The sequence below is a fragment of the Heterodontus francisci genome, chromosome 1 (genome assembly GCF_036365525.1).
Source record: "Heterodontus francisci isolate sHetFra1 chromosome 1, sHetFra1.hap1, whole genome shotgun sequence".
Lineage (NCBI taxonomy): Eukaryota > Metazoa > Chordata > Chondrichthyes > Heterodontiformes > Heterodontidae > Heterodontus > Heterodontus francisci.
Window position 1 is genome coordinate 97,095,799 of NC_090371.1, and position 19,353 is coordinate 97,115,151.

Genomic DNA, 19,353 nt, shown 5'->3' on the forward strand with positions numbered 1-19,353 from the left:
TGTGGTTTCCACGCTGACTTGCTGTATCTGCATTGCATTGTTAATGTGCCACTGCAAGGGATGGGTGACCCATTGTATGCAGATAGTTTGGCGGTTGTCAGTTGTATCATCGATCTCCAATGACTCTGGTACATGCCTTTGAGGATTCGGACTGGTAGGATATTTGCACTATCGCCGGTGTCAATCTTGACCTTCAGTGTGTATTTGCCAGCTTTCTTTGAGCATGTGATGTTGATGGTGGTGAAAACTTCCAGTTGTTGGACTTCATCAACATGATGTGTAAGGTTGACAATGTGGAATGCTTGCTCGTCTTCTGACTGAGACTCGCTCCTACCTGAGTCTTGTGTCAGGTCTGTTTTGCTGTGGACCTCATGTATTGGCTTGCGACTATACAGCCCTCTGCCTCTTTCCTTGCTGCTCTTGCTGTGTTGTCTGTTCGCTTGCATCCGACTGTGACTTCTGGCTTCGTCTTTGGAGCCAGAATTCCCACATAGGCAGTGTCTTTTTGCACTGCATGCCTTGCACAGGTCTCAAAATGCAAGGCAACTTCACCATGAGTGGGACCAACCACACTTACCACACAGCTTGCTTGCTCTTTTTGACCTGGCTATCGTGCTGATACTGTTGGCTACACCTAGTTCTTGTAGGTGCTGTTGTCCAGCTACAATAGCTTCATACTTCCTACCATCTTCCAGAAGTGCATCAATGCTGTGACCTTTCTTTCTCTCTAAGAGGTCTTCCTGAAATACTTCAATGGGTGTCGATACAATCACCAGCTCCGTTATTTGGTCTGATAGCTCAGCTTCTGAGAAGTTGCATTTGTTGCCCTAATTACAGCATCTGCTGATAAACTGGTTTATTGATTCTTGTGGCTGTTAACGTTAGGCAGTGAATTCAAAAATTCATTCTTATTCTGAGTTGATCTTCCAGCACTTTCCATATCTTTGCAGGATCTTTCTGGTCCTGTTCAGATAATCCAGAGGTATCGATTCTGTACAATCCATCATTTCCAATCGGTATCATTATTTTTACAGCTGGCTTCTCTGGTTTTACCTTCACTTGGTCTGCGAAGCATAACTGCATTCTCTGTTAGAACAGTTGGAACACAGATAGGATATCCAAAGCTTTCCAGTTCATGCTGGGAAATAATTTGGTATCCATTTTTCTGCTGTTCTTTTGCTTTAAATCTTGCTTTAAGACCTGGTTCTGTGACTCTGCATTGAATTGCCTTTAAGAGGCTTATTTGATTGAAAGCAGCAGTTTGATTGTTTGTCTAGCTTCCAGCACTAAGCCTGCTCTGTTTACACAACTATGCAACAGGTATTTCAAGTGCTTTCTTCTGCTATTTTGTTTCTATAGCTGTTCAATAGGCAATTCTGCACAGTTGAGTAGGTTTATGAGTTTTTAAACTTTTTAAACTCTGCAGCGTTCAGATGATCTAATGGGGTTTCTATTTATAGTTGTGAATGGAGGATTCCCGCGCTTTCCACTGTCGGGCCCCTCCTGTAATGGCGAAGACTTAATCAGCCAAAGAAAGGGATTGGGTCTTCCTGGTATATTTTACTCTCCCAAGCAGCCTTTGAGAGACAAAAGAAATCAATCTTTTGAGGACCTCAAGGCTTCTCTTTTTTTTTTTGAAAGGGGTTCCTCTGCCAATGGCAGACTGACTCACCTGATCACAGTGATTGATCTGCAGCCGATCGCTCAGCGCTCTGTCTCTGCAGCTGGAGGTGAGTTTATTTTTTCTTTCCCGCTTTGGGCCAGTATTTTCTTTAACTTTCCGTCTTCCAGCAGTAGGTAGTTTTTAAAACTGTTTTCCTGTGGTCTTCAAACTTGGGTTCTGTCTTCTCACTACCACTGCCACCATGTAATGTAATGTGGGAGGTCCAAGTAGTTGAAGATCTCAAAACAGGTTTAGTAAACAGCTAACAACTATATACAGTACAGAGCCATCTATTTGCAAGTCTTGCCACTTGGTGTTGCAGTACAGAGTGGGCATGTAGTCACATGACTATGTCCTGGCATGTAGCTTATTAGCATACTACAATCTTAAAGGTACATTACTCTTAAAGGCAATCACAGAACAAAAAGAACCATAGAACCATAGAAAAATTACAGCACAGAAGGAGGCCATTTAGCCCGTCGTGTCTGTGCCAGCCGAAAACTAGCTGCCCAATCTAATCCCACCTTCCAGCACCTGGTGCATAGCCCTGTTACTGTACTTCAGGTGCATGTCCAGGTACGTTTTAAAAGAATTGAGGGTTTCTGCCTCCACCATCATGCCTGGCAGTGAATTCCAGACACCCACCACCCTCTGGGTGAAAAAGTTTTTCCTCGTGTCCCCTCTAATCCTTCTACCAATCACCTTAAATCTGTGCCTCCTGGTAATTGACCTCTCTGTTAGGGAAAACGGGTCCTTCCTGTCTACTCTATTTAGGCCCCTCATAATTTTGTACACCTCAATTAAGTCACCCCTCAGCCTCCTCTGTTCTAAGGAAAACAACCCTAGCCTATCCAATCTTTCCTCATAGCTGCAACTTTCAAGCCCTGGCAACATTCTTGTAAATCTCTTCTGCACTCTCTCCAGAGCAACTATGTCCTTCCTGTAATAAAAGCAAAATACTGCGGATGCTGGAAATCTGAAACAAAAACAAGAAATGCTGGATTCACTCAGCAGGTCTGGCAGCATCTGTGGAAAGAGAAGCAGAGTTAACGTTTCGGGTCAGTGACCCTTATGTCCTTCCTGTAATGTGTTGACCAGAACTGTATGCAATACTCCAACTGTGGCCAAAGCAGCATTTTATACAGTTCCAGCATTACATCCCTGCTTTTGTATTCTAAACCTCGACCAACAAAGGAAAGGATTCCATATGCCTTCTTCACCACTCAATCTACCTGTCCTGCCACCTTTAGGGACCTGTGGACATGCACTCCATTGTCTCTCACTTCTTCTACCCCTCTCAATATCCTCTTGTTTATTGTGTATTCCCTCATTTTATTTGCCCTCCCCAAGTGCATTACCTCACACTTCTCCAGATTGAATTCCATTTGCCACTTTTCCACCCACTCAACCAAACCATTGATATCATTCTGGAGTCTACAGCTATCCTCTTCACTATCAACTGCACAACAAATTTTTGTGTCATCAGCAAATTTCCCAATCATGCCTCCCACATTTCAGTCCAAATCATTAATATATACCACAAACAGCAAGGGATCCAACACTGAGCCCCGTGGAATGCCACTGGAAACAGCTTTCCGTCTGCAAAAACATCCGTCAACTACTACCTTTTGCTTCCTGTCACTGAGCCAATTTTGGATCCAACCTGCCACATTCCCCTGTATCCCATGGGCTTTCATTTTACTGGCCATTCTGCCATGCGGGACCTTGTCAAATGCCTTACTAAAATCCATATAGACCACATCCATCACACTACCCTCATCAATCCTCCTTGTTACTTCCTCAAAGAATTCAATTAAGTTAGTAAGACATGACCTTCCCTTAACAAATCCATGCTGACTATCCCTGATCAGTCCGTGCCTTTCTAAGTGGCAGTTTATCCTGTCCCTCAGAATTGATCCTAATAATTTACCCACCACTGAGGTCATACTGACTGGCCTATAATTATTTGGCCCATCCCTCGCACCCTTTTTAAACAATGGTATAACATTCGCAGACCTCCAATTCTCCGGCACCTCGCCCATATCCAGTGAGGATTTGAAGATGATCCTCAGCGCATCTGCTATTTCCTCCTTGGCTTCCTTTAACAACCTGGGTTGCAATCCATCCAGCCCTGGTGATTTATCCACTTTCAAGGATGTCAGACCCTCTAGTATTTCCTCTCTTATTATGCTAATCGTATCTAATATTTCACACTCCTCCTCTATTACTACAATGTCTGCATCATCACTCTCCTTTGTGAAGACAGAGGCAAAAAACTCATTAAGAACCCTGCCCACATCATCTGGATCAATGTGCATGTTCCCTTGTACATCTCTGATAAGCCCTGCCCTTTCCTTAGTTATCCTCTTGCTCTTAATGTACTGATAAAATATCTTTGGGTTTTCCTTGATTTTACCTGCCAATATTTTTTCATGTCCTCTCTTTGCTTTTCTAATTTCCTTTTTTACTTCACCCCTGCCCTTTCTATACTCCTCTAGGCTTTCTAAATTATTATGTTTTTTGTGATCATCATTTCTTTTTCTGCTTCAACATATCCTGTAAGCCTCTAGATAACCAAGGGGCTCTAGATTTGGCCGTACGACCCTTTATCTTTGAGGGTACATGCCTACACTGGGCCTGTAGAATCTCGCTTTTGAATACCTCCCACTGGTTTGCCACTGATTTTCCTTGCAGTAGCTGTGTCTACACCACTTTCGCCAGATCGCCTCTCAGTTTTATAAAATTTTCCTTCCCCCAATTTAGAACTATAACTCCTGTCTTATCTTTGTCCTTTTCCATGATTATGCTAAAACTAACTGTATTATGATCGCTATCTCCAAAATGGTCACTCACTGCTACTTCATCTACTTCCCAGCTTCATGACCGAAGACTAAATCTAGAATCTAGAACTTCGATCAAATCACCCCTTAACCTTCTAAATTCCAGGGAAAATAACCTTTGTTTGTATAATTTTTCCTCGGAATTTAAACCTCGGAATCCAGGCATCATCTGGTAAACATACGCTGCACCCCCTCTAAGGTCAATATGTCCTTCCTACGATGTGGTCCCCAGAATTGCCTGCAGTACTCTCGGTGTGGTCTAACCATGCCTTTGTCTAGCTGTAGCATAACTTCTACCTCTTGTATTCTAGTCCTTTAATTATAAAGGCCAGTATTCCATTAGACATTTTGATTATTTTTTATAGCTGTTCATGACATTTTAATGATCTGTGTACCTGGACCCCCGCACCCCTTCCCCCCTCCCCACAAGTCTCTTTGGACCTCCACTGTTTCCAGCTTTTCACCATTTAGATAATATTCTGTTTTATCCTTTTTAGGTCAAAAGTGAATGACCTTTCATTTGCCTATATTGTAATCCATTTACCATGGTTATGCCCATTCACTTCATTTATCAATATCTCTTTGCAATTTTATGCATCCATCATATATCTTCATAATTTTATGCTTCTATCTAGCAACAATAGCATCATGTTAGCACTTAATGTGATTGCATCAAATTCCTTTGCTATTTTAACAAAGATATCAACCTAATTATCAAAATTTTATCGGACAGAAAATTAAGTGAAGCATGAATCGAGTACACTGACCTCAGCACCAGAACTTCCAGCACAACGCCCTATCATCCAAAGCTCTGCACCTGGATTGCTAAGTCATAAAATATATCTCAAAAGCCAAACAGTTATTAGAGTCATAGAGTGATATAGCACAGAAACAGGCCCTTTGGCCCATCGTGTCTGTGCTGGCCATCAAGCACCTAACTATTCTAGTCCCATTTTCCAGCACTTGGCCTGTAGCCTTGTATCCTATGGCGTTTCAAGTGTTCATCTAAATAATTCCTAAATGTTGTGAGGATTCCTGCCTCTACTACCCCTTCAGGCAGTGTATTCCAGATTCCAACCACCCTCTGGGTGAAAAAACTTTTCCTCAAATCCCCTCTAAACCTCCTGCCCCTTACCTTAAATCTATGCCCCCGGGTTATTGACCCCTCCGCTAAGGGAAAAAGTCTCTTCCTATCTAACCTATCAATGCCCCTCATAATTTTGTATACTTCAATCATGTCCCCCCCTCATCATTCTCTGTTCTAAGGAAAACAACCGTAGCCTTTTAAGTCTCTCTTCATAGCTCCAGCCCAGGCAACATCCTGGTGAATCTCCTCTGCACCCTCTCTAGTGCAATCACATCCTTCCTATTATGTGGTGCCCAGAACTGTTATTATTATAGATTTAATAATTGTTAGTTTGATAAACTATTATGTACTTTTTAAAACTTACTGCCTGAATTAAAGCAAGGAGGTAGATATTTGCTAAAATAAGTCACGTCATCAATGTTACTTTGTAAGACATTCTGCATTTGCCTACCTGTTTTGTTACAATGTAGTTTTCTTCCTGATTGTTTAGAAAGTGGTTGGCAGTGCTTCGGTTTGAATGCTTATGATCAGGGGGGCAGTAATCGAGAAAAGTTGTTGCAGATACTCTCTTCCTGTTCGTAGACTCTGTCATTTTGGTCAACATAAACAAAAAGAGTTAACAAGCACAGCTGTGAACACATTTACAAACTAAGACAGGCAGATAATAATATCTGGTTTACGAACATATGAATTAGGAGCAGAAGTAGGCCATTCTGCCCCTCGAGCCTACTCCGCCATTCAATAAGATCATGTTTATGTCTCGAATTCCACACTCCCATCTACCCCCGATAACCTTTGATTCCCTTGCAACAAGAATTTGTTGGGCCGAAGGGGCTGTTTCTGCGCTGTATAACTCTAAGAATCTATCTACCTCTGCCTTAAGAACATTCAATAACCCCGCCTCCACCACCTTCTGAGGCAGAGAGTTCCAAAGTCACACAACTCTCTGAGGGAAAAAAATTCTCCTCATCTCTGTCCTAAAAGGGTGACCCCTAATTTTAAAACAGTGCCCCCTAGTTCTGGGCTCACCCACAAGAGGAAACATCCTTTCCACATCCACCTTGTCAAGACTGTTCAGGATCTTATATACTTCAATCAAGTCTCCCCTCACTCTTCTAACTCCAGTGAAAACAAGCCCAATCTTTCCTCATAAAACAACCCACTCATTCCAGGTATCAGTCTAGTAAACCTCCTCTGAACCACCTCCTTTTACATCCTTACTTAAATAAGGAGACCAAAACTGCACACAGTATTCGAGATGTGGTCTCAACAATGCCCTGTATAAACTGAAACATAACATCCTTACTTTTATTTTCAATTCCTCTCGTAATAAGAGATAGCATTCCATTAAATTTCTTTATTATTTGCTGTACTGGCATACTAACTTATTGTGATTCATGCGCTAGAACATCTGGATCCCTCTGCACCTCAGAATTCTGCAGTCATTCTCCATTTAAGTGACACTCTGCTTTTTTATTCTTCCTGCCAAAGTGAACAACTTCACATAAAAATAAAAATCCGTGTCTACAGCTGTTCTGTGTGTTCATTTTTTCATACAATGATGACCTGAAAAATAAGGCATGTGAAGACAGGGAAGTGCAGTGAATTGATCTCTGGGATTTGGATTAAATCCGGATGGGATAAATTGGATGCAAGTCCATTCTATCCGTTCCCACATGAAAAGATCTGAATTGTTCCTAGTGAACATAGCCTAACTGTACAAACTAGCCCTATTTTGGTATTAACATTTCAAACTGAGTATACATTATACAATACAGGTTGACGCTGGGGCCATGGCACATTAATGGGGCAGAGTAAAGGGAGATTTATCATGTTGTATCTAACCTGTGTGTGCATGATGCTGAGTCAGGGTGCCTGAAATGGGATTGTATTCTACTAACATTCCTTATATTGACGAGTATAAGCTTCACTAAATGCATTTCTTAAAGAAACATTTGAAATAAATACAGACTTTAAATATTGGAACATTGCTTAAAACTGACCTAAAGATTAAAAGAGCTGTACATAATAGCAAGTAAAGCAGTTGTGCATAAAGTTTGCTTTTAAAATTTGGGGGTATAATAATGGACTCAAAAACAAGGTTCTAAACTGCATGTACCTGCCACTATATACAGCTTCTTTAATTGTTCAACAACTTTCGGCAATATCACAGTTTGATCATTTATTTTAAACTTTCCTTTAAAATATAATCATTATACAGTGATTAGTTTTCTTGTATATTGTTTCATTTAAAAACATAAGAAAGTGGAATGAGAAATAGCTGGGTCAGTTAGTTTTGCTGACCGTGACTACCTATACGGCCACTGAGGACCAATGATTGATGTCCACTGGTCCTCAGTGCTGGAGGACCATAGTGTAGCTGGCAGGTGACATCTATTCTGGAGGATTAGTAACTGACTGAATTAGTTCAAGTTTATCAAATTATATTCCATAATTGATTGGAGGAAAATAACAGCCGGTACATATATGCTATGTTATTGCACCACCTAGCTTCAGTTTTATAGCAAGCATTGCATTAAAATCATTTCTCTTTGGGATTATTTCATTCTGTAAATATTAAGAATCTAGCATTAATGTGTAGAACACATCGTGCAGAGAATGTTTCAAGGCATCGAGGGATAATATCAGAAACTGTGATCGTGTACCTAAGGTTTATTCTTTGGAACACACGAAAGTTTGTCATTCTTTACAATACATCGAGATCTACGCAGGTTTCTGTTTTCTTGTCAGTTCTCCACATTTGCCTGCTCTCTTGAAAGCATTAACTCCTAGTTGGAATATGGCTCTTCAGACAGACTTCAGCATCTCGCCTAAGTGGCCATTATTCACAAATGAGCCTTGACAGTGTCTGCTGGGAAAACTACTCGGTCACAGGGTTTTAACAGTCAACTTCACCTGACATCCAAACAAGCTGCCAGTAGGTGTCAGTGCTGGATAGCATACAGCTAGGGAGCCCAAGGATGTTGAGAACAATTGCAACAGCCCTATTATTGCTGCCCATCTGAATTCAGCCAACTCAAGACATAAACCTTTCAATTTCTTTTTTCGTTTTGGTCCATGTGATCTCACAATTTCTGGTGATAAAGTTACTGGCATGGACTCGATGGGCCGAATGGCCTCCTTCTGTACCGTAAATGACTCTAATGATCAGGGAAAGAAAAGATGTTGGGAAGAAATTGTGCAATTTAAATTGTTCAATTACCAGATAATTCTGGTGGGGCCAATGGGTCAAAAATGGGATGGAACCTGAATCCACTGAGATTTCACCCCATTCATAAAGTTGCAGGTAATTGTGAGCTGTTGATAGGCGCTTCTTCTAGCTGCTTCAACTACATTTAGCTAGCACTTTGGGGTGGTATCTGGAGGACACTTCCAGGCTACCCTTGGAATTCATGAGATGCACTCCTGACAGGCCCAGTAGGACCTATATCTGCTAAGGTTTCCATCCTGGAGCTACAGTGAAGCAAAAGGTTCCAAAGGCAAATGGCAATCAATCCCAAAAGGATTCCAACAAAGGCATTTGCCAGACAGGCAGGAGAGATGGTCCCAAACACAAAAGCAAAATACTGTGGATGCTGGAAATCAGAAAGAAAAACAGAAAATGCTGGAAATACTCGGCAAGTCAGGCAGCATCTGTGGACTGAGAAACAGAGGTAACATTTCAGGTCTGTGACATTTCGTCAGATGTTTCCAAAGTTTTTTATAGGCCCTTGGCTTTTCCCCAGTCAGAAGGAAGTTCATGGATTGTGATGCCTGTCATTACACTAGGATGGTGCCCACATGTGCCCTCCAGTGTTTACAGGGTCAGTGAGAAAGCACCCCATATCATGGTGCAGGTGGGCATAAGTATCACTTCAAGTTCATCTCCAGTAACTGCCTACCCTTGGTGGAGCGGTGGGGGGTGGGTGGGGTGGGGGTGGTGGAGGTGTATAGTAGTGGTTTGTGCAGGACTGCCCATTACCTGGGTTTAGTAAGGAGGCAGATCGATCCAATTTCTATTTTAAATCCTCTTCTTTATAGGTACAAGCCATTTCCCAATAGGCCCACACCAGCCTTTGGAGAACAGTATGCCTCAATCCACTCAGTGTGCCTCTCCACTGATATACCAGTTTCTACCTGAGCCAATGAACTGGAAGAAATTTTCATGTGAGCCAATGAACTGGCACAGAAAGTTTGTCTAGGATTTTGACTACGGTTAAGCATGACAGAACATTAGGTTGGCAGAGAGAAAATATGCACTAGATTTACAGTTTTTATTACATTAAAACATAAACTTAGATAAATGAGGAAACACACTTTATTCCTGTTTTTCATTTCCTTTTAATAATTATTTTGGTTAAAAGTTACGGAACACACATACCTGGAGTCTCACAGTGCCCTGGTCCCATTGGTGGGAAATCCACCTTCCTCATTGTAGAGAGATCCAGTTTGGCTAAATCTTCTGTATCTGCCTCTATCTCTGTCACTGCCTCAAACCCAGGCCCAGTCTCTGTTCCTGGTCCTGTTACTGTCCTTACCACAGTCCCAGCAACGCTCACAGATCTGGTTTCATTCTCTGCTCCTGCCCCAGTCTCACCCTCAGCTGCTATTAATGTGCCTTCATCTGCCTGTATCATTATCACTACTTCTACTCCAGACCCACACTCATCTCTTGCTAGTATATCTGTTGCTATCATTGCTTTAGCCTTAGTAGCTGCCCCAGTTAATGTCACTGCCCCAGTCCCTGTCACTGCCCCAGTTCTAGTTCTCCCTTCTGCCTCTATTACAGTCACTACTGGAGCTCCACTTGATGCAGCTGCACTTCTGTATTCTCTCCTCTGTAAGTCACGCCACCGTGCAACAATAGGACTGCTACTGGCAACCGGACTCGGCAGCTCCCACTTCAGCTTGTTCCCTGTTGATCTGGTTTTAAATTGAGAAGCCGTCAGCTTTCCTCTTTCTGCCACCTGCAAACCAGTACAGAGAGAGAGAGAGAATACATGTCAAAAGCAGATGTAGGCAGTTCTGATTAGCTTTGACGACTACAATAAGTCTTTGGGAAACATTCTGGGAGTTGCAAACAGACAGCAGCGATGTACCATGTGATCTTTAACAGAACTATAAGTCCCGATAAATGCAATATTATAGACACTAGAACAATGTAATTTTAGTCCTTTTCTATTACACCATAGCCCCTTTTATAGAATAGGAATCATGTGTGCAGGGGCCAGAAAAGCTGTCTATCCACCTTCCTGGAGCATGAGGATTGGGCAATTTTAATTCCCAATCCTCATTTTAATCCCCCTTCACTGTCTCCCCTGCAAAGCTAGCAGGGATTATGTACAGCATAAATAAAAACAAGAAATGCTGGAACCACTCGGCAGGTCTGGCAGCATCTGTGGAAAGAGAAGCAGAGTTAACGTTTCAGGTCAGTGACCGGTCACTGACCCGAAACGTTAACTCTGCTTCTCTTTCCACAGATGCTGCCAGACCTGCTGAGTGGTTCCAGCATTTCTTGTTTTTATTTCAGATTTCCAGCATCCGCAGTATTTTGTTTTTATTATTATGTACAGCATATTGGATGGGAGTGGGAAATCACACGGCTGCAGGACATTGTCAGATACCCAAGAAAACAGGCCCCAGCAAGGTCAGTGAGGAGGCAGGGGGTCATGTTTGGAGGTCCAGGATGATCACAGCCTGTAGGGAGAGAAAGCTGGGCACAGAGGTGGCCTAAGGTTTCCTTGTTAGAAAGTCCTGCTCCTCCTGGCCCACAGCAACATTTGGAAAAAAGATAAAAAATTTGCCACTGCCTCCTCAGGCCTGCTGCTACTTGTCATACAAAAATGCTTGCTATCTTACATAAACAGAGTAAAGAATTTACCAAAATTACTGAGATAAGCGAATCAGAACCACCTGGCTGTCAGCCACCAAGTTTAAAAACAGAGACATGGGGCCGAAATTTATGGTGCAAATGATGACGATCCGCCCAGGCAGACCGCAAGTCGCAGAGCCGCAATGATATTCAACACAGTGACTCATTTAAATGGCCAGGGAGGACCGCCCACCTCAATGACATGGAGGGGGCCCACGATGTTGTGCCGAACCTTTAACCTACTCTAAGATCAAACTACCTACCTACCCTTCATTCTACTATCATCCATGTACCTATCCAAGAGTCGCTTAAATGTCCCTAATATATCTGCTTCTACTACCACCGCTGGCAACACATTCCACGCACCCACCACTCTCTGTGTAAAGAACCTACCTCTGACATCTCCCTGAAACCTTCCTCCAATCACCTTAAAATTATGCCCCCTGGTGACAGCCCTTTCCACCCTGGGAAAAAGTCTCTGGCTATCCACTCTATCTATGCCTCTCATCATCTTGTACCCCTCTATCAAGTCACCTCTCATCCTTCTTCGCTCCAATGAGAAAAGCTCTAGCTCCCTCAATCTTTCTTCATAGGACATGCCCTCCAGTCCAGGCAGCATCCTGGTAAATCTCCTCTGCACCCTCTCTAAAGCTTCCACATCCTTTCTATAATGAGGCGACCAGAACTGAACACAATATTCCAAGTGTGGTCTAACCAGGGCTTTATAGAGCTGCAGCATAACCTCACAGCTCTTAAACTCAATCCCCCTGTTAATGAAAGCCAACACACCATACGCCTTCTTAACAACCCTATCAACTTGGGTGGCAACTTTGACCGATCTATGGACATGGACCCCAAGATTCCTCTGTTCCTCCACACAACCAAGAATCCTGTCTTTTAGCCTGTATTCTGTATTCAAATTCGACCTTCCAAAATGAATCACTTCACACTTTTCCAGGTTGAACTCCATCTGCCACTTCTCAGCCCAGCTCTGCATCCTGTCAATGTCCCGTTGCAACCTACAACAGCCTTCCACACTATCCACAACTCCAGAAATCTTCGTGTCATCGGCAAACTTGCTAACCCAGCCTTCCACTTCCTCATCCAAGTCATTTATAAAAATCACAAAGAGCAGAGGTCCCAGAACAGATCCCTGCGGAACACCACTGGTCACCGAGCTCCATGCTGAATACTTTCCATCTACTACCACCCTCTGTCTTCTATGGGCCAGCCAATTTTGTATCCAGACAGCCAACTTTCCCTGGATCCCATGCCTCCTTACTTTCTGAATGAGCCTACCATGGGGAACCTTATCAAACGCCTTGCTAAAATCCATATACACCATATCCACTGCTCGTCCTTCATCAATGTGTTTTGTCACATCTTCAAAGAATTCAATAAGGCTTGTGAGGCATGACCTGCCCCTCACAAAGCCATGCTGACTGTCTCTAATCAAACCATGCATTTCCAAATAATCATAAATCCTGTATCTCAGAATCCTCTCCAATAATTTGCCCACTACTGACGTAAGACTGACTGGTCTATAATTCCCAGGGTTATCCCTATTCCCTTTCTTGAACAAGGGAATAACATTTGCCGCCCTCCAATCATCTGGTACGATTCCAGTGGACAGTGAGGACACAAAGATCATCGCCAAAGGCGCAGCAATCTCTTCCCTCGCTTCCCATAATATCCTTGGGTATACCCCGTCTGGCCCCGGGGATTTATCTGTCTTCATATCGTTCAAAACTTCCAGCACATCCTCCCTCTTAACCTCAACCTGTTCGAGCACATCAGCCTGTTTCACGCTGTCCTCACAAATGACCAGGTCCCTCTCACGAGTGAATACTGAAGCAAAGTATTCATTTAGGACCTCCCCTACCTCCTCCGACTCCAGGCACAAGTTCCCTCCACTATCCCTGATCAGCCCTACCCTCACTCTGGCCATCCTCTTGTTCCTCGCATAAGTGTAGAATGCCTTGGGATTTTCCTTAATCCTACCCGCCAAGACATTTTCATGTCCCCTTCTAGCTCTCCTAAGTCCATTTTTCAGTTCCTTCCTGGCTGCCTTGTAACCCTCTAGAGCCCTGTCTGATCCTTGCTTCCTCAACCTTAAGTAAGCTTCCTTCTTCCTCTTGACTAGCTGCTCCACATCTCTTGTCATCCAAGGTTCCTTCACCCTACCATCCCTTCCCTGCCTCATCGGGACAAACCTATCCAGCAGTGCTCCCTAAACAACCTCCACATTTCTGTCGTGCATTTCCCTGAGAACATCAGTTCCCAATTTATGCTCCCCAGTTCCTGCCTAATAGCATTGTAATTCCCCTTCCCCCAATTAAATATTTTCCCATCCCGTCTGCTCCTATCCCTCTCCATGACTATAGTAAAGGTCAGGGAGTTGTGATCACTATCACCGAAATGCTCTCCCACCGAGAGATCTGCCACCTGGCCTGGTTCGTTGCCAAGCACCAAGTCCAACATAGCCTCCCCTCTAGTCGGCCTATCTACATATTGAGTCGGGAAACCTTCCTGGACACACCTGACAAAAACTGCTCCATCCAAACTATTTGCACTAAGGAGGTTCCAATCAATATTAGGGAAGTTGAAGTCACCCATGACAACAACCCTGTTACTTCTGCACCTTTCCAAAATCTGTCTCCCAATCTGTTCCTCCGTGTCTCTGTTGCTATTGGGGGGTCTATAGAAAACTTCCAACAAAGTGATTGCTCCTTTCCTGTTTCTGACTTCCACCCATAATGACTCAGTAGACAAACCCTCCTCGACGACCTCCCTTTCTGTAGCAGTGATACTATCCCTGATTAGCAATGCCACTCCCCCACCTCTTTTCCCTCCCTCCCTATTCCTTTTGAAACATCTAAACCCCGGAACATCCAACATCCATTCCTGCCCCTGTAATATCCAAGTCTCTGTAAGGGCCACAACATCGTAGCTCCAAGTACTGATCCATGCTCTAAGTTCATCACCCTTATTCCTGACACTTCTTGCGTTAAAATAGACACCCATCATACTGGCTGCAACTTTGCCCTGTCAATTGTCTAACCTTCCTCAAAGACTCTCTGCACTCGGTATCTGCCTGTTCAACAGCTACCCCATCCACTGATCCGTAGCTCCGGTTCCCATCCCCCTGCCAAATTAGTTTAAACCCTCCCGAAGAGCTCTGGCAAACCTCCAGCCCAGGATATTGGTGCCCCTCCAGTTCAGATGCAACCCATCCTTCTTGTACAGGTCCCACCTTCCCCAGAAGGTATCCCAATGATCCATATATCTGAAGCCCTCCCTCCTACACCAGTTCTGTAGCCACGTGTTCAGCTGCACTCGCTCCCTGTTTCTAGCCTCACTAGCACGTGGCACTGGTATCAATCCTGAGATTACTACTCTGCTCGCCCTGCCTTTTAGCTTCCAACCTAACTCCCTATATTCGCTTTTCAGGTCCTCATCCCTTTTCCTGGCTATGTCATTGGTACCGATGTGTACCATGACTTCTGGCTGCTTCCCCTCCCCCTTAAGAATCCTGTAGATTCGATCTGAGACATCCCTGACCCTGGCACCCGGGAGGCAACATACCATCCGGGAGTCTCGTTCGCGACCACAGAATCTCCTGTCTGTTCCTCGAACCATTGAATCTCCTATCACTATCGCTCTCCTATTCTCCCCCAGTTCCTTTAAGCATTCCTGCACAAAAGTAATTTTTTAAATTGCTGCTTGAGATAATGGAAATCCATACAACTCACAACAAATCTTATACAAGAATTATGTAAATAAAATGAGATAAGCCCAATCAAATCAAGTTCTTATAACCTGTGTGGATATAGTGCATCCTCTTCAATGCCCAAGAAGGCATCAGTGTGATGGCCAAGTGGTATAAGTACTTTGAGATTTGTCCAATACCACTCCATCCACCACAGCAAAAGACCACCATTGCTGACAAAAATACATATTCTATTTAAACTATTTTCTGACTGAAATATGCAGTGCAAATGCTGAGTGGTCTCAGAATTGCAAAAATACTTCACTTTTTGGTGGTGCTGAGAATGCTGAATTCTATGCCTCATTGATTACAACTGGGCAGTACCTAACATTACGTGACAGGTCCAAACTGTACACTTACTAATCCATTGGAGTTCCTTTCCTTACATAAAGGCAATGTTGCAGCCTCCCAGAAGAAGGGGAACTGCACAAACAATATTGCAAAATAACCTCTGCTGTCCGAGTTTAAATAGCTATATTTTCTGAGAGGAAACGAATGTACAGAAACAAAAGTAAGTCTGACAAAGTTCAGTCCAAAATTTGTGAAGGTGGCCCTGCAGCAGTGTGAATATGGAGGTGGGCTGTCAGAACTGTCAGTCTTTGTAAATCATGAGCAAATGTGGAACAATGTACTGAAGGAGCAAACGAATATATGCACCCACGTTACCACTACAGATAGTACAAACTTCCACAACTTTGTAAAATTGATGAAATATAGACAAAAATGCATTTTTTATTCATTCCTGTGATGTGTGTATCATTGGCATGGCCATCATTCAGTGCACATCCCTAATTGCCCTCGAGAAGGAGATGGTGAACTACCTTCTTGAACGGCTGCAGTCCCTGTGGTGGAGATACATCCACAAAGCTGTTAGGGAGGGTGTTTCAGAATTTTAACCCAGCAACAGTGAAAGAATGGCAATTTAGTTCCAAGTCAGGATGGTGTGTGACTTGCAGGGGAACTTGAGTATGGTGGTGTTCCTATGTATCTGCTGCCTTTGTTCTTCTCGGTGGTAGAGGTCACGGGTTTGGAAGGTGTTGTCGAAGGAGGCTTAACGGGTTACTGCAGTGCACCTTGAATTTGGTACAAACTGTTGCCTTTGTGCACCAGTGGAGTAGGGAATGAACGTTGAAGATGGTGGATGGGGTGCCGATCAAACTGGCCGCTTTGTTCTGGATGGTGTCAAGCTACCCGAGTGTTGCTGGAGCCGCACTCATCCCGGCAAATGGAGAGTATTTCATCACACTTCTGACTTGTGCCTTGTAGAAAGGCTTTGAGAAATCAGGAGGTGAGTTACACACCGCAGATTTTCCAACCTCTGACCTGCTCTTGTAGCCATAGAATTCATAACAAGATGGATGAATTGATGGCCCAAATATAAATAAATGATGATGATATGATAGCCACTACAGAGATGTAGTGCAAGGCGACAAAGTGAATATTCAAGGGCATTTAACATTTTGGAAGGATAGGAAGAAAGGAAAAGAAGGTGGGGTAGCTCTGTTAATATAGGATGAGATCGGTACAGTAGTGAGAAATTATCTCGGCTAGGAAGGTCAAGATATAGAATCAGTTTGGGTGAAGATAAGAAATAGCAAAAGAACTAAGTCACTGGTGGGAGTAGTTTATAGGCCCCCTAACAGTAGCTACACTGTAGGACAGAGTATAAATCAAGAAATAATGGGAGCTTGTAAGAAAGGAACTGCAATAATTGTGGGCGATTTTAATCTTCATATCGATTGGACTAATCAAATTGGCACAGGTAGCCTGGAGGATGGGTTTTTAGAGTGTATTCAGGACAGTTTCTTGGAACAATACATTTTGGAACCTACCAGAGAGCAGGCTATTTTAGAACTGGTAATGTGTAATGAGGCAGGATTAATAATGACCTCAAAGTAAAGGATCCTCTAGACAAGAGTGATCATAACATGATAGAATTTCACATTCAGTTTGCTTGTGCGAAATTTGAGTCTGAAACTAGTGTCTTAAAAGCAATTACAAGGGTATGAAGACAGAGTTGGCTAAAGTGGATTGGGAAAATTGGTTAAAAGGTAAGATGGTAGAGAAGCAATGGCATACATTTAAGGGGATGTTTCATAACTCTCAACAAATATATATTTCATTGAGAAAGAAAAACTCTATGAGAAGGATGCACCATCCATGGCTAACTAAGGAAAATAAGGATGGAATCAAATTGAAAGAAAGAGAGTACAATTCTGATGGGCCAAACGATTGGGAAAATTTTAGAAACCAGAAAAGGGTGGCTAAAAAATAATAAAAGGGGAGAAATTAAAGTATGAAAGTAAACTAGCAAGAAATATAAAAACAGACAGTAAAAGCTTCTACAAGTATATAAAAAGGACAACAGTAGCTAAAGTAAGTGTTGGTCCCTTAGAGGATGAGACTGGGGAATTAATAATGGGAAACAAGGTGTTACAACCAGGTGAGAAAAGTGTCTAGGGGTCCCTTTCAGCCTTCACCTGGTCCTACTGTAACAGGGTTTAATTCTAAACACATCGTGTTTTTAGCTCCCCCTTGGTGAATCCTTGTTCACCTCTTTCACCAGCAGAAACAGGTTTCTTAGGTTTAACAAAAAAAGATTGAAATTTATTAAACCTAAACCTAAATTCTAATTCAGTTAATGACTACGGATATACTACGTGCCCACGCTAGCGTGCATACGTGATACACGCATGCAGATAGAGACAGAAAAGAGCAAAAGAAAAGTAAAGTGGAAAAGTTTCAGCAAATCTCTGTAGAAGGTTTTTGTTACAGTTCTTCAAGCTTACTGTGGAGTCCTTGATTTTCATTGGGGCCCAGTATTCTTCTTAAACCTTGTTCACTGTAGGAGACTTTCTCTCTTGGGGTTCATGTGTCTTCAGTGGATTTGGGATTCCATGAGAAAGAGATGGGAGAGGCTGTGATGAGTCAGCCAGGAGAGGTCTTTTCAGTCCAGGAGCAAGCAGATACTCTCAGTTCAAACAATTTGTACCATTCAGAAAACCCCAGGTTGCTAAGCAGGTTAGTCATGTGACTGGTCTTGGCTCTGTGGATTGTATCATCTTAGCAGGGAATGGAATGTGCTTCCCTGCCTTCAATGTCTGGTGCTCAAAGTCCATTGTGGGTTAAATGGATAAGAGGAGTAAATTCTCTTGTCCCTATTGGTATGTAAATGTCTTCCAGCCAAGTGTCTGGCAGCCCTTGTAACAGGCCTTTTCTTTTTCCCAGCAACAATTTGAAATTTTATGCCCATATGGCAAAACTAATATGCTTCATTCTTGGCAGTTGAGGGCCTGCATGGCACAAGGAAATGGTGGGGACTTTGAACAAATATTTTGTATCTGTCTTCACAGCAGAAGAGACAAAAAGCATTCAAGAATAGTAGAAAATCCAGAGAAAAAAGGGAGGGAGGAACTTAAAACAATCACTATCACTAGAGAAAAAGTACTAGGAAAACTACTGGGACTAAAGGCTGATAAGTCTCCTGGATCTGATAGTCTACATCCTAGGGTCTTAAAAGAAATGGCTGCAGAGATAATGGATGCATTGGTTGTAATCTTCCAACATTTCCTAGATCTTGGAAATGTCTCATGGGATTGGAAAACCACATATGTAACACCTCTATTCAAGAAAGGAGGGAGATGGAAGCAAGAAATTATAGGCCAATTGGCCTAACATTTGTCATGGGGAAAATGCTAGAATCCATTATTAAGGAAGTAGTAGCAGGACATTTAGAAAATCATAATGCAATCACACAGAGTTAGCATGGTTTATGAAAGAGAAATCATCTTTGATAAATTTATTAGAGTTCATTGAGGATGTAACAAGCAGGATGGATAAAGGGGAATCAGTAGATGTCATGTATTTGGATTCCCAAAAGACATTTGATAAGTTGCCACATAAAAGGTTACTACACAAGATAAGAGCTCATGATGTTGGGGATTGGCTAACAGGAAACAGAGAGTCGGGATAAATGGGACATTTTCAAGTTGGCAAACTACAACAAGTGGCGTGCCACAGGGGTCAGTGCTGTGGCTTCAACTATTTCATGCCCTATATTAATGACTTGGATGAAGGGACTGGCTGTATTTGCTGACTATACAAAGATAGCTCGGAGGGCAA

General features: G+C 42.9%; 2 protein-coding genes across 3 annotated transcripts in view; both read right to left on the reverse strand.

The window, feature by feature from the left end:
* Nucleotides 1–10,146, reverse strand: part of LOC137381996 (cell division cycle protein 20 homolog) — a 67,146-nt gene extending 57,000 nt beyond the window's left edge. For both annotated transcript variants that reach the window (XM_068054449.1, XM_068054439.1), the window contains exons 1-2: nucleotides 9,972–10,146; nucleotides 6,042–6,175 (exon numbers count right to left, since the gene is read on the reverse strand). In XM_068054449.1, the coding sequence (XP_067910550.1) occupies nucleotides 6,042–6,175; nucleotides 9,972–10,023 (186 nt within the window). In that variant the 5' untranslated portion in view covers nucleotides 10,024–10,146. The remainder of the gene's footprint in view (nucleotides 1–6,041; nucleotides 6,176–9,971) is intronic.
* LOC137358285 (cell division cycle protein 20 homolog B-like) overlaps nucleotides 10,074–19,353 on the reverse strand; it is a 32,907-nt gene continuing 23,627 nt past the window's right edge. Inside the window, exons 3-4 of the mRNA XM_068024538.1 lie at nucleotides 10,150–10,557; nucleotides 10,074–10,106 (exon numbers count right to left, since the gene is read on the reverse strand). Of these exons, the coding sequence (XP_067880639.1) occupies nucleotides 10,074–10,106; nucleotides 10,150–10,557 (441 nt within the window). The remainder of the gene's footprint in view (nucleotides 10,107–10,149; nucleotides 10,558–19,353) is intronic.